The following is a 13,444-nucleotide window of genomic DNA, read 5'->3' on the forward strand; positions in this document are numbered from 1 at the left end:
AAAAAAAAACAAAGCAGAGAAAACACCCGGCAGTCGTCACACCGCACAGTCCCAGTTGGCCCCCTGACCAGTTGGGGAAGGCGCCAGCTGGGCCCAGTTACCAGATAGGGCCCTTTTTTCTATTCTGGACGAGGGGTTTCATACGGTGGTCTTTCCCCACCGCGCCTTGGCGGCGGCTGCCCCAAGCTTTAGCGCGTCCCTCAGCACGTAGTCCTGAACCTTGGAGTGCGCCAGTCTGCAACACTCGGTCGGGGTCAATTCATTCAGCTGGCAGACCAGCAAGTTGCGGGCAGACCAAAGAGCATCTTTCACTGCATTGATGGTCCTCCAGGCGCAGTTGATGTTGGTCTCGGTGTGCGTCCCCGGAAACAGCCCGTAGAGCACGGAGTGCCGCATCACGGAGCTGCTCGGGTCGAACCTCGACAAATACCGCTGCATCCCCCTCCACACCTCCTGCGCATAGGCACACTCCAGAAGGAGGTGATCAACAGTCTCGTCCCCTCCGCAGCCACCTCGAGGGCAGCATGCGGTGGCACAGAGATTCCAGGCATGCATAAAGGATCTCACTGGCAGAGCCCCTCTCACCGCCAGCCAAGCAATGTCCTTGTGCTTGTTTGAAAGTTCTGGCGATGAGGCATTCTGCCAAACGACTTTGGCAGTCTGCGTGGGGAACCACACGACGGGATCCACCCTCTCCTTTTCCCGAAGGGTCCTAAGGATACTACGTGCTGACCACTGCCTGACGGCCTTGTGGTCAAAGGTGTTTCCCTTCAAAAATTTCTCCACGAAGGACAGGTGGTACGGGACGGTCCAACTACTCGGAGCGTTCCGCGGCAATGAGACCAGGCCCATCCTTCGCAACACCGGGGACAGGTAGAACCTCAGTAAGTAGTGACACTTGGTGTTTGCGTACTGAGGATCTACGCACAGCTTGATGCAGCCACACACAAAGGTAGCCGTCAGGGCGAGGGTGGCATTCGGTACGCCCTTTCCCCCATTTTCCAGGTCTTTGTACATGGTGTCCCTGTGGACCCGGTCCATCCTCGACCCCCAAATGAAGTGGAAGATGTCCTGGGAGACTGCAGCAGCGCAGGCCCAGGGAATAGGCCAGTCCTGCGCCAGATACAACAGTACCGAAAGCCCCTCACACCTGACAACCAGGTTCTTACCCGCGATGGAGAGGGACCGGAGCGTCCACCTGCCCAGCTTCTGCTTCAATTTGGTGATACGCTCCTCCCAAGTCTTAGTGCACGCCCCAGCTCCACCAAACCAAATACCCAGCACCTTCATGTAGTCTGTCCTGACGGTGAAGGGGATGAAGGAGCGGTCGTCCCAGTTCCCGAAGAACATGACTTCGCTCTTACCCCGATTGACTTTGGCACCCGAGGCCAGTTCACACTGGCCGCAGATGTCCAATAGTCTACTCACCGACCGACGATCGGTGCAGAAGACGGCGACATCATCCATGTACAGGGAGGTCTTGACCTGAAGGCCTCCGCTGCCTGGGATAGTCACACCCTTCAGGCTCACGTCCTTCCTGATGGATGCAGCGAAGGGCTCCACACAGCACACGAACAAGGCAGGAGAGAGCGGGCAGCCCTGCCTGACTCCAGATCTGACAGGAAAACTGTCCGATTCCCACCCGTTGATCGAGACTGCTCTAACGATGTTGGCGTAGAGCAGCCGGATCCAATTGCGGATGCCCTCCCCGAACCCCAATTTGGAGAGGACGTCCCTCATGTAAGCATGAGAGATCCTGTCGAAGGCCTTCTCCTGGTCCAGGCTGATGAGCCAGGTGTCCACCCGCCTGTCCTGTACGTAGGCGATTGTATTCCTGATGAGCGCGAGGCTCTCAGCGATCTTCCTGCCCGGCACAGCACAGGTTTGGCCAGGGAGAATCACTAACTCCAGGACAGACCTGACCCGGTTGGCTATGGCCTTGGCCAGGATTTTGTTCAAAAGTGAAATGGGACGCCAATTCTTAATTTCTTCCCTCTCCCCCTTCCTCTTGTAAATGAGGGTGATGATGCCCTTCTTCATGGACTTGCACATTTCCCCTGCCCGAAGTGCACTATCGTACACCTCCAGCAGGTCCTGGCCGACCAGGCCCCACAGAGCGGAATACAGCTCGACTGGTAAGCCGTCACTTCCGGGAGTCCTATTCCTCTCCAAGGGCTTGAGGGCTCTGGTCAGCTCGTCCAGGTATATCGGCTGGTCCAGCCACTCCCTCGTGCCGTCGTCGAAGACCTCCATGATAGACAACAGGAATGACTCAGAGGCCGTGCTGTCTGTGGGCTTCGTGTCGGACAGTCCGGCATAGAAGGATCTGCTGATCCACAAAATGTCGGGCTGAGACGACGTCACCGAGCCATTGTCCTCCTTCAGCCGGCTAAGCACAGTGCTCTCTTTGTGCACCTTCTGAAAGAAGAAACGTGAGCACGTCTCATCCTGCTCCACGGAGCGGACCCTGGACCGGAAGATTATCTGGGAGGCCTCCGCAGCGAAGAGCGAGGCTTGCTGGCCCCTCACCTCCCGGAGGTCCTCCATGATATCGACCCCCATCAACAGCAGAAGGAGCAGGTTCTGCACCCTTTTATGGAGTCGCGACAGCTTTCCCCGCCTCTCTCTCGCCTTCTGAACACCCTTGAGGACAAAGAACCTCTTGATGTTCTCCTTCACCATCTCCCACCAGTCGCCCGGAGACTCAAAGAGCGGTTTCACGGTTCTCCAAACGGCGTACTCCCTCTTAAGCTCCTTGACGTTCTCTGGGGTTGACAGAGTCGTGTTGAGCTTCTACGTCCCCTTGCTGGCCGGCTGGTCGTCCTGTAAGTGACAGTCGGCCAGCAGGAGGCAGTGGTCAGAGAAGATCACCAGCTTGACGCCGGTGGACCTGACCGAGAACGTCCGTGACACAAACAGGAAGTCTATCCTTGAGCGGATAGACCCGTCTGGCCGCGACCAGGTGTACCTCCGCTGCACTCCGTCTGCAGGGGTGCTGAAGATGTTGAGCAGCTTGGCGTCCTTCACCGTGCCCATCAGGAATCTGGACGTGACGTCCAGTTGACTCCCCCCACCTGCTGTCCCCACGCTGGATCTTCCATCTGCATCAATGATGCAGTTGAAGTCTCCGCCTAGGATGACCGGCCTGGGCGTAGCCAGCAGGGGTGGAAGCCGCTGCAGGATGGCCAACCGCTGTCCCGTACCTGCTGAGGTGCGGTATCCCGCACTCCTGCAGAAACAGGAGGTCCGCCTTGATGGTGGTCAGGTAGGCCAACGTGGACACACATCTTGTGGTGGACCTGACACTGCGCACATTAATGCTCGCAACTCGTACCCCCATTGTGGGCAGTGACCTCAGTACCCTCCCCAAGTCCAAGGTCCGGCCACTCCATCTGTCCCTTCATGCCCATTGCCCAGGCTAACTGCTGGACGCTCTCCGGGCTCAGGAAACAGTCCGTGCTGCCTTCCGGGTGGCATCCCCCCGTCAGGGGTGCGGAGGCAGAGGGTCCGGCTCTGGGTCAGGCTGGGGACACGCAGTTTCCTCCTTCCTGCCTGGAAGTTCCGGGGGATCCTCCAGTGCCCCAGCAGCACTTGACTGGGTGTCAGAGGGAGCCTCAGGACGCCTCCTGTCACCTGGAAGCGGGGTGCTGTTTTCCTTCTCCCTCAAGATCTTTAACTTCTGCTTCGGGTGGGCCCTCTCCGAATTCCCCTCGTCAGGGGAGCTCTTATAGCCCCCCTGTAGCTGCCTCTTCCCGCCTGATGGTTGCGGTTCCTGGGCCCGTCGACGCACCTTCCTCCTCGCTTTCCGGACTGTGGTCCACTCCCCTGGGTCGCCTGTCGTCGCCTTCATCGACTCCGGGTTGTCGGGGGGGGAGTGGAGCCTGGAGGGGCGCTTTGCTGGCCTCGGGCCCATCCTTCTGGGCTGGGCCCTCCTGCACGGCCTGGCTCTTCTGCACATTAGTGGGGTCCTTGCAGGGCCCTGGTGCCTTCCTCTCCTCCGGGGGGGGGGGGGGGGGGGGTCGCTGGCCTGCATTGCCCCTGCCGGCAACCTGGGCGTAGGTGGTCCCCCGCCGCGGGCATGCCCTCTAGAGGTGGCCCGCTTCCCCACGAAGGTTGCAGCTTTTTTCTTGTGGGCAATCCTTTGCAAGGTGTCCCTCCTCCCTGCAGTTCCTACAGATGGTGGCTTTGCAGTCGGCCGCCACGTGACCTGACCTACCACAGGCATGGCAGACTTTAGGTTGGTGATGTTCATCACCAACGCAGGAAATGACATCACCAACCCAAGGAAACCTAACCAGATAAATAGAAAGCGGGACATAACACCAGCGCTTCGTCAGAGGCTCACTGTTGATGTTACCTAGAATGGGACTGATTATCTGGCAACAAACCTTCCAGCTCAGTGAGCCAGCTTACTTCAGGAACAAAATAAAGACCCACTCTCTTGTGGCCCGAGAGGAGGACAGTGCTGTGTTGGAGGTGAAAGGAGGACGTCGGGTTGGCTGTGCACCCTTGCAACCAGTGGATCTTAATGCTGGCTTCGGCCTAACGCTGGTTCAGAGGAGCAGCCAACCTGCAACGATGGCTGCAGCAAGTGCTCGTGCCCCAGGTCAAGGGATCCGGAACACCATCCGTGTTTCCGTAAAGAAGGTGGATGAGGGTGCACCTGTGGACCGCACCTTCTTTGTGAAGAGGATCCTGTTGGACTGTTGTGGGTTCTCTGCTGCAGACATTTACTGCCTGCAGGATTTCCCCCGAGGGGGTTTTTACGACGTGACCTTCAGGAGTGCCAAGCTTTGCGAGCGCTTCCTGGAGGTTTTCGAGGAGAAAGGAGGTGAGGGCCCCCTCTCTGTATTGACCGCTGTCCCGCTGTTTGTGATGCCAGCGCAGAGGAGCCGTATGGTGACTGTAAACATGTACAACCCGCATGTGCCAGCATTTGATGTCCTGACCTTCCTTGGAAGGTACGTGAAGGTGGAAGGGGACCTAACTGACTTCATGGACCCCTTTGGCATCTGGACCAGTAAGAGGCAAGTCAGGGTGACGCTGAGGATGGGCGCGGACAGGAACATTGTACACCCACTGTCCAGCTTCGCGATCGGCGGGAGTAAGGGCTACCTGACCTACGCAGGGCAACCTAAAGTCTGCCATGCCTGTGGTAGGTCAGGTCACGTGGCTGCTGACTGCAAAGCCACCATCTGCAGGAACTGCAGGGAGGAGGGACACCTTGCAAAGGATTGCCCACAAGAAAAAAGCTGCAACCTTCGTGGGGAAGCAGGCCACCTCTATAGGGCATGCCTGCGGCGGGGGACCACCTACACTCAGGTCGCCAGCAGGGACAATGCGGGGCTAGCCTGCCCAGAGGAGAGGAAGGCACCAGGGCCCAGCAAGGACCCCACTAATGTGCAGGAGGGCCACGTTGTGCGGGAGGGCCCAGCCCCGCAGGATGGGCCCGAGGCCAGCAAAGCGCCCCTGCAGGCTCCGCTCCCCCCTCCCCGACAAGCCGGAGTTGATGGAGGTGGCGACAGGTGACCCAGGGGAGTGGATGACAGTCTGGAAAGCGAGGAGGAAGGCGAGTCGGCGGGCCCAGGAACCACAACCATCAGGCGGGAAGAGGCAGCTACAGGGGGGCTATAAGAGCTCCTCTGACGAGGGAGATTTGGAGGGGGCCCACCCGAAGCAGAAGCTAAAGATCTCAAGGGAGAAGGAAGGCAGCACCCTGCTTCCAGGTGACGGGAGGCATCCTGAGGCTCCATCCAACACCCAGCCATGTGCCACTGGGGCCCTGGAGGGCCACCCGGACCTTCCAGGCACGAAGGAGGAAACTGCGCGCCCCCAGCCTGACCCAGAGCCGGACTCTCCTGCCTCCGTACCCCCGATGGGGGGATGCGACCCGGAAGGCAGCACGGACGGTTTCCTGAGCCCAGAGAGCATCCAGCAGTTAGCCCGGGCAATGGGCATGAAGGGACAGATGGAGGGGCTGGACCTTGGACTTGGGGAGGGTACTGCGGTCACTGCCCACAATGGGGGTACGAGTTGCGAGCATTAATGTGCGCAGTGACAGGTCCACCGCGAGATGTGTATCCACGTTGGCCTACCTGACCACCATCAAGGCGGACCTCCTGTTTCTGCAGGAGTGCGGGATACCGCACCTCAGCAGGTACGGGAAATGGTCCGGCGCCTGGACCTGTGGGCCTTCAATCTGGTCGGGGCTAATGACTGTCGCTCCTCGGGCCTGGCTATTCTGCTGCGGGGGCGCAACTTCACCATCTCTCAAGTTCAGGAGGTGGTGGGGGGGGGATGCCTCCTAGTGGCTGACGTCACTTACAGGAACGCTCCCCTGAGGCTGATCAACGTGTACGCCCCAGCGGTACGGAGTGAGCGGTTGGCCGTTCTGCAGCAGCTTCCACCCCTGCTGGCTACGTCCAGGCCGGTCATCCTAGGCGGAGACTTCAACTGCATCATTCAGATGGAAGATCCAGCGTGGGGACAGCAGGTGGGGGGAGTCAACTGGACGTCACGTCCAGATTCCTGATGGGCACGGTGAAGGATGCCAAGCTGCTCAACATGTTCAGCACCCCTGCAGACGGAGTGCAGCGGAGGTACCCCTGGTCGCGGCCAGACGGGTCTATCCGCTCAAGGATAGACTTCCTGTTTGTGTCACGGGCGTTCTCGGTCAGGTCCACCGGCGTCGTGCCGGTGTTCTTCTCTGACCACTGCCTCCTGCTGGCCGACTGTCACTTATAGGACGACCAGCTGGCCGGCAAGTGGACGTGGAAGCTCAACACGACTCTGTTGACCCCAAAGAATGTCGAGGAGCTTAAGAGGGAGTACGCCGGTTGGAGAACCGTGAAACCCCTCTTTGACTCTCCGGGCGACTGGTGGGAGACGGTGAAGGAGAACATCAAGAGGTTCTTTGTCCTCAAGGGTGTTCAGAAGGCGAGAGAGAGGCGGGGAAAGCTGTCGCGACTCCATAAAAGGGTGCAGAACCTGCTCCTTCTGCAGTTGATGGGGGTCGATGTCATGGAGGACCTCCGCGAGGTGAGGGGCCAGCAAGCCTTGCTTTTTGCCGCAGAGGCCTCTAGGATGATCTTCCGGTCCAGGGTCCGCTCCGTGGAGCAGGACGAGACGTGCTCGCATTTCTTCTTTCAGAAGGTGCACAAAGAGAGCTCTGTGCTTAGCCGGCTGAAGGAGGACAACGGCTCGGTGACGTCGTCTCAGCCCGACATTTTGAGGATCAGCAGATCCTTCTATGCCGAACTGTATGACACAAAGCCCAGGGACAGCACGGCCTCCGAGTCATTCCTGTCATCTATCACGGAGGTCTTAGATGACGGCATGAGGGAGTGGCTAGACCGGCCAATATCCTTGGATGAGCTGACCAGAGCCCTCAAGTCCTTGAAGAGGAATAAGACTCCCGGGAGTGACGGTCGAGCTGTATTCCGCTCTGCTGGAGGCATACGATAGTGCGCTTCCGGCAGGGGAAATGTGCAAGTCCATGAGGAAGGGCATCATCACCCTCATTTACAAGAGGAAGGGGGAGAGGGAAAAAATTAAGAGTTGGTGTCCCATTTCACTTTTGAAAGTGGACTACAAAATCCTGGCGAAGGTCATAGCCAACCCGGTCAGGTCTGTCCTGGAGTCGGTGATTCACCCTGACCAAACCTGTGCTGCGCCAGGCAGGAAGGTCGCTGAGAGCCTCGCGCTCATCAGGGATACGATCGCCTACGTACAGGACAGGCGGGTGGACACCTGCCTCGTCAGCCTGGACCAGGAGAAGGCCTTCGACAGGATTTCTCATGCTTACATGAGGGACGTCCTCTCCAAATTGGGGTTCGGGGAGGGCATCCGCAATTGGATCTGGCTGCTCTACGCCAACATCGTTAGCGCAGTCTCGATCAACGGGTGGGAATCGGACAGTTTTCCTGTTAGATCTGGAGTCAGGCAGGGCTGCCCGCTCTCTCCTGCCTTGTTCGTGTGCTGTGTGGAGACCTTCGCCGCATCCATCAGGAAGGACATGAGCCTGAAGGGCGTGATTATCCCAGGCAGCGGAGGCCTTCAGGTCAAGACCTCCCTGTACATGGACGACATTTCCATCTTCTGCTCCGATTGTCGGTCGGTGAGTAGGCTGTTGGACATCTGCGGCCAGTTTGAACTGGCCTCGGGTGCCAAAGTCAATAGGGGTAAGAGCGAAGTCATGTTCTTCGGGAACTGGGACGACCGCTCCTTCATCCCCTTCACCGTCAGGACAGGCTACATGAAGGTGCTGGGTGTTTGGTTCGGTGGAGCTGGGGCATGCACTAAGACTTGGGAGGAACGTATCACCAAACTGAAGCAGAAGCTGGGCAGGTGGATGCTCCGGTCTCTCTCCATCGCGGGTAAGAACCTGGTTGTCAGGTGCAAGGGGCTTTCGGTACTGTTGTGTGTGGCGCAGGCCTGGCCTATTCCCTGGGCCTGCGCTGCTGCAGTCTCCCGGGCCATCTTCCACTTCATTTGGGGGTCGAGGATGGACCGGGTCCACAGGGACACCATGTACAAAGACCTGGAAAATGGTGGAAAGGGTGTACCGAACGCCACCCTCGCCCTGACGGCTACCTTTGTGTGTGGCTGCATCAAGCTGTGCGTAGATCCTCAGTACGCAAACACCAAGTGTCACTACTTACTGAGGTTCTACCTGTCCCCGGTGTTGCGAAGGATGGGCCTGGTCTCATTGCCGCGGAACGCTCCGAGTAGTTGGACCATCCTGTACCACCTGTCCTTCGTGGAGAAATTTTTGAAGGGAAACACCTTTGACCACAAGGCCGTCAGACAGTGGTCAGCACATAATATCCTCGAGACCCTTCGGGAAAAGGAGAGGGTGGATCCCGTTGTGTGGTTCCCCACGCAGACTGCCAAAGTCGTTTGGCAGAATGCCATGTCGCCAGAACTTTCAAACAATCACAAGGACATTGCTTGGCTGGTGGTGATAGGGGCTCTGCCAGTGAGATCCTTTATGCATGCCCGGAATCTCTGCGCCACCGCATGCTGCCCTCGAGGTGGCTGCGGAGGGGACGAGACTGTCGATCGCCTCCTTCTGGAGTGTGCCTATGCGCAGGAGGTCTGGAGGGGAATGCAGTGGTATTTGTCGAGGTTCGTCCAGAGCAGCTCAGTGACGCGGGATTCCGTGTTCTATGGGCTGTTTCCCGGGATGCGCACCGAGACCAACATCAGCTTTTGTTAAATAAAATCAATACATTTCCAACAGGCTGCAGGGCGCCTCGAACTGGTGTTAATGCAGTAACTCCCCATAGAAACCCCAATTTTTTGCTTGCTCTTGCATCAATAGCATTTGTGGCTATTCCAGAATTAATCGTTTCCCAGATACGTTTGACGATGCAATGTTGAAGCTGTTGTATTTTGTACCCAACGAGTGGTCAGTCGGGTGCACATCTGCTAAATCCAACCTTTGCAACAGATAGTGGTTGCTTTTCAGTCAGTTTTCAAATTACATCTCAGCTTGTCCTGTACCTCTGTTAAAAATCCTCTTCCAGTGGATATATCATGCAAACTTAATCACCATCCAACTCAACGGTTATTAGTTGTCATGCCAGAAAAGACGAAAGCAATTTGCCAAAAAGGGTGTCACTAGACTCGAAATGTTAACTTTGCCTTCTCTCTACAGGGGCTGCGAGACCTGTTGAGTTTCTTCAGCAATTTTTGTTTTTATTTCAAGTTTCTGTCATTCAAAGTGTGTTGTTTGATTTTTTTTAAGTGTTCTGCTGTCAGGTGAAACAACTTAAGTTATTTGAAGGGACAATTATTTTAATGTATTAAGAAAATTAAATGATATTTAATATCAGGGAATGATTGAAGGTGAGTGACCTGCCTCGAACCGTCATTTCAGAAAAACTGTGCTGGGATCACAACTTTACAATTTGTACATTAATGATCTTGGCGAAGGAACTGTGGGAAATCTGGCTAAATTTGCAGATGATACAAAGACAGGTGGAGTGACAGGTAGAATTAAGGAAGTGGTCAGGATTCAGAAGGACTTGGGCTGGTTAGGAAAGTGGGAAAAGAAGTGGCAGATGGAGTACAACGTGGGAAAGTGTGAGGTCATGCACTTTGGGAAGAAGAACAAAAGCATGGGCCATTTTCTAAATGAGGAGAAAACTCAGAAGTCTGAACTGCAAAGAGCCTTGACGGTTCCAGTGTAGGATTCTCTCAAGATAAAATTGCGAGTTGAGTCAGTAGTCAGGGAGGCAAATGCAATGTTGGCATTTATTTTGGGAGGACTTGAATATAAGAGCAGGGATGTACTACTGAGGCTTTGTAAGGCTCTTGTCAGGTCATATCGGAGTGTTGCGTGCTATTTTGGATCCCACATCACAGGAAGGACATACAGGCACTGAGGCAGGTTCAGAGGAGGTTCATGAGAATATTCCCAGAAACGGAAAGCACAACACGAGGAAAGTTTGATGATTCCGGGACCATACTCATTGGAGTTCAGAAAGACGAGGGGGTGATCTAATTTAAACTTTCAAAATGCCGAATGGCCCCGACAAATTGGACGTTTGGAAGGTGCTTCCATTGGTAGGAGAGTCTAGGACGCGAGGGCACAACCTTCGTGTAAAGGGGAGACCATTTAGAACGGACATAAGGAGAAACTTCTTCAGCCAGAGACTGGTGAATCTATGGAATTAATTGTCACAGAAGGCTGTGGAGGCCAGGTCACTGAGTACATTTAAGACTGAGATAGATAGATTCTTGATTATCAAGGGGATCAAGGGTGACAGGGAGAAAGCAGGAGAATGGGATTGAAGAATTTATCAGCCATAAATAAATAGGAGAGCAGACTCGATGGGCCGAATGGCCTAATTTCTGCTCCTATGTCTTGTGGTCTTTGGAAAGTAAAGGTCTTTAGCAGTGAATTCACCGTCACTGGGTTTCAATCAATTACACAGAAGTGTAATATTTGCTCAGGTGCCTCAGAAATGAGAGCATTGACTTACTAGTTTCAGACACTGCACTTCAGTGACAAACAAGAGACTGTAAAATGTTTATTAAGAAGTTTTCCCCACCATTGATAGCATAACGAATAACACATTGGTAGGAAGATGAAGAACAGGAATAGGGCATTGAGCCCTTCGAGTTGTTCCACTATTTGATTTGATCATAATGGATCGAACAGTTAACTCCATAGGTCTGCTTGTAGCAAAAATCTTTAGCACCTTTGATTAACAAAGGAAATCTGTTCCAGATTTAATGATTCGATTGCACATAACAAGGACAGACAGTATTTCTGGAAGATGTTACGTGAATTATAATAAGTGACACAATGAAGTTGTTAGTAATTGCTAATAAAAATAGACTTTAACTCTATGACATTTTCCAATTCAAACATCCCAATCAAGTTGATCAGATCCCCTTAATTTAAGATTATGTTTCTTTATTCCAAAGAAGTTTAATATATTACTTCTGTGCTCAAAATGAGGAAAACTTCATTCTCACTGTATGGTGAAAAAATAGCTCTGTCAGTTCGGAGAAAACACGCAGAAAGAAACCATTCAGCACGTCATCCCTGTATGGACACACATCAAGTACCTCAAAAAATGTTTCAATTCTACCAGTGGTCATTTGCGTTTCTACACAGCATGAAAGTGTCAGAACTCTTACATCTCATTGAGAAGCTAGTCGTCATCAGCCTACTTGAATTGCTAAGGTTCACGCAGTATTAGCACATCCTCGGCACTGTTCGGAAGCAAATTCCACAGTTGTGATCCAGAAAAAAAAGTAGAGGGACAGTGAAATAATTACAAGTCAAGATAGAGTATGATTTGGACGAAATCTTTCTAGGTGAAGTACTAATATGCCTGTGAGCCCTTGTTCTCAAAGGCCCCAGTTTTGGGATGCGCTGACGAAGGACAATGTGAACTTACAAATTAGAAGCCGAGAAAATACACCATGGCTCCTCAAGAACGCTATTCCTTTCGTGAGATCATCATAAATCTTGCTGTTCGACAAACTTTCCAAATCCAATGAAATTTAACCCGATTTTTCAGTGTTCAACTCGAGAATGGTGAACACGGAGTTCGAAAATGAGCTAGTGGTGGGAGTTAGAGTGATATTGTAGTAGAGTGTTCGCTGGCAGGATGTGATGTGTTGAGCGACTGCTAGGTAATCTCGCATACACATAGTCTGGCAGGGTGGCATTAGAGTAAATGATTAAGGTCACAAGGAACTAGTTTTGTCGAGTGGTGCTTGGTAGGTGAGGAGTAGTTTGAACTGAAATGCAGGAGGTGATTGGGTGCAAAGCTAGTTAGTTAGTTCGGCAGGGAGCTGGGCTGGTTCGGTGATAGAAGTTCACTGTAGTGAAGTGGCAGCTGGATATGATCTGAAAATGAAATGGAGTTTGGCTACGTAGCAGGCAATAAAGAATTGATTGCAAGAGAAGGAGGTTGCAATGTGTACAGGTTGACTTGAATAAGATGAGAGGGAAGTGATCTAGGACTGGTGTCTTGTCTGGGAAGTTTAGTCCTGTCAGCGGTTCTGCACATTTTATTTTTGACTTGATTTGATAAGTAAGCAAGGGTCACTGGACCTGAAACGTTAACTCTGATTTCTCTCCACTGATGCTGCTTGTGGCTGGGAGTTTCTGACAATTTCTGGGTTTTTTTGCTTCTAATTTCCAGCATCCGCAATTCTTTGGTTTTTATTTCGTGAAACTTCTCCGCTCTTTCATTGTAATTCAATGAACGTGTCCATTGGCAAAATTACTGCACAGCTACTGGTGGTGGAATCAAAGAATTCTTATTGCTAAATTATATGATAATATAATATGCTAATATTGAGGGCGTGCTTCTGAGAAAGAAACCAATAGATCATGAACAACAAATAAGAGAAAACAAAAATGAATGCAAGATATGTAGATTTTATCAGAAACAGTTTACTGCTGGGGATACATTTGAATAACTGCTAAGGTTGAGCTAACAGAGGCTAACTTGTTCAATCGTCCATTCTTCCCCCAGTGACACCATCTTCCCCCACACTTTATGGCTTAACCTCATCCTGTAAACCAAGCAGCACTGATGGTTCTGTGATCTTTGGTTGTCTGGCAATGGACCATTCCCTGGACGCCACCAAGGTGACGTGGAAGAAAGAAGGGAAGCCGATCACGACTGGATTGAAGACTTATCCATCAGCGAGAAACAAGAAGGGAACTTATACCCTGAGCAGCCAGTTAACTGTGACTGAGTCAGTAGATTGCAACAAAATCTACTGTGAAGTTCAGTACAAAGAGTCAGAGAAGAGCGTTAGAATGCCATGTAAGTGTTGTGGGAACAGAGATAAACAGAACATCTGTGATTATAAAGATGAATAGGGCATTGTTTATAACACTTTTCACAGAGCCATCGAGGTATACAGCACAGTAAAAAGACCTTTGGCCGACCAAATCCATGCCTATCAG

The 13,444-nt window shown here is 53.0% G+C and overlaps 1 gene segment (V, D, J or C); it reads left to right on the forward strand.

Annotated features, from left to right (window-relative positions):
- Window positions 1-13,444, forward strand: part of LOC125448927 (Ig heavy chain C region, membrane-bound form-like) — a 50,852-nt gene that overhangs the window by 15,034 nt on the left and 22,374 nt on the right. The window contains 3 exon segments of the C gene segment in view: window positions 9,323-9,409; window positions 9,749-9,762; window positions 13,005-13,301. Coding sequence covers window positions 9,323-9,409; window positions 9,749-9,762; window positions 13,005-13,301 — 398 coding nt within the window.

This window comes from Stegostoma tigrinum, chromosome 43 (assembly GCF_030684315.1).
Source record: "Stegostoma tigrinum isolate sSteTig4 chromosome 43, sSteTig4.hap1, whole genome shotgun sequence".
NCBI lineage: Eukaryota > Metazoa > Chordata > Chondrichthyes > Orectolobiformes > Stegostomatidae > Stegostoma > Stegostoma tigrinum.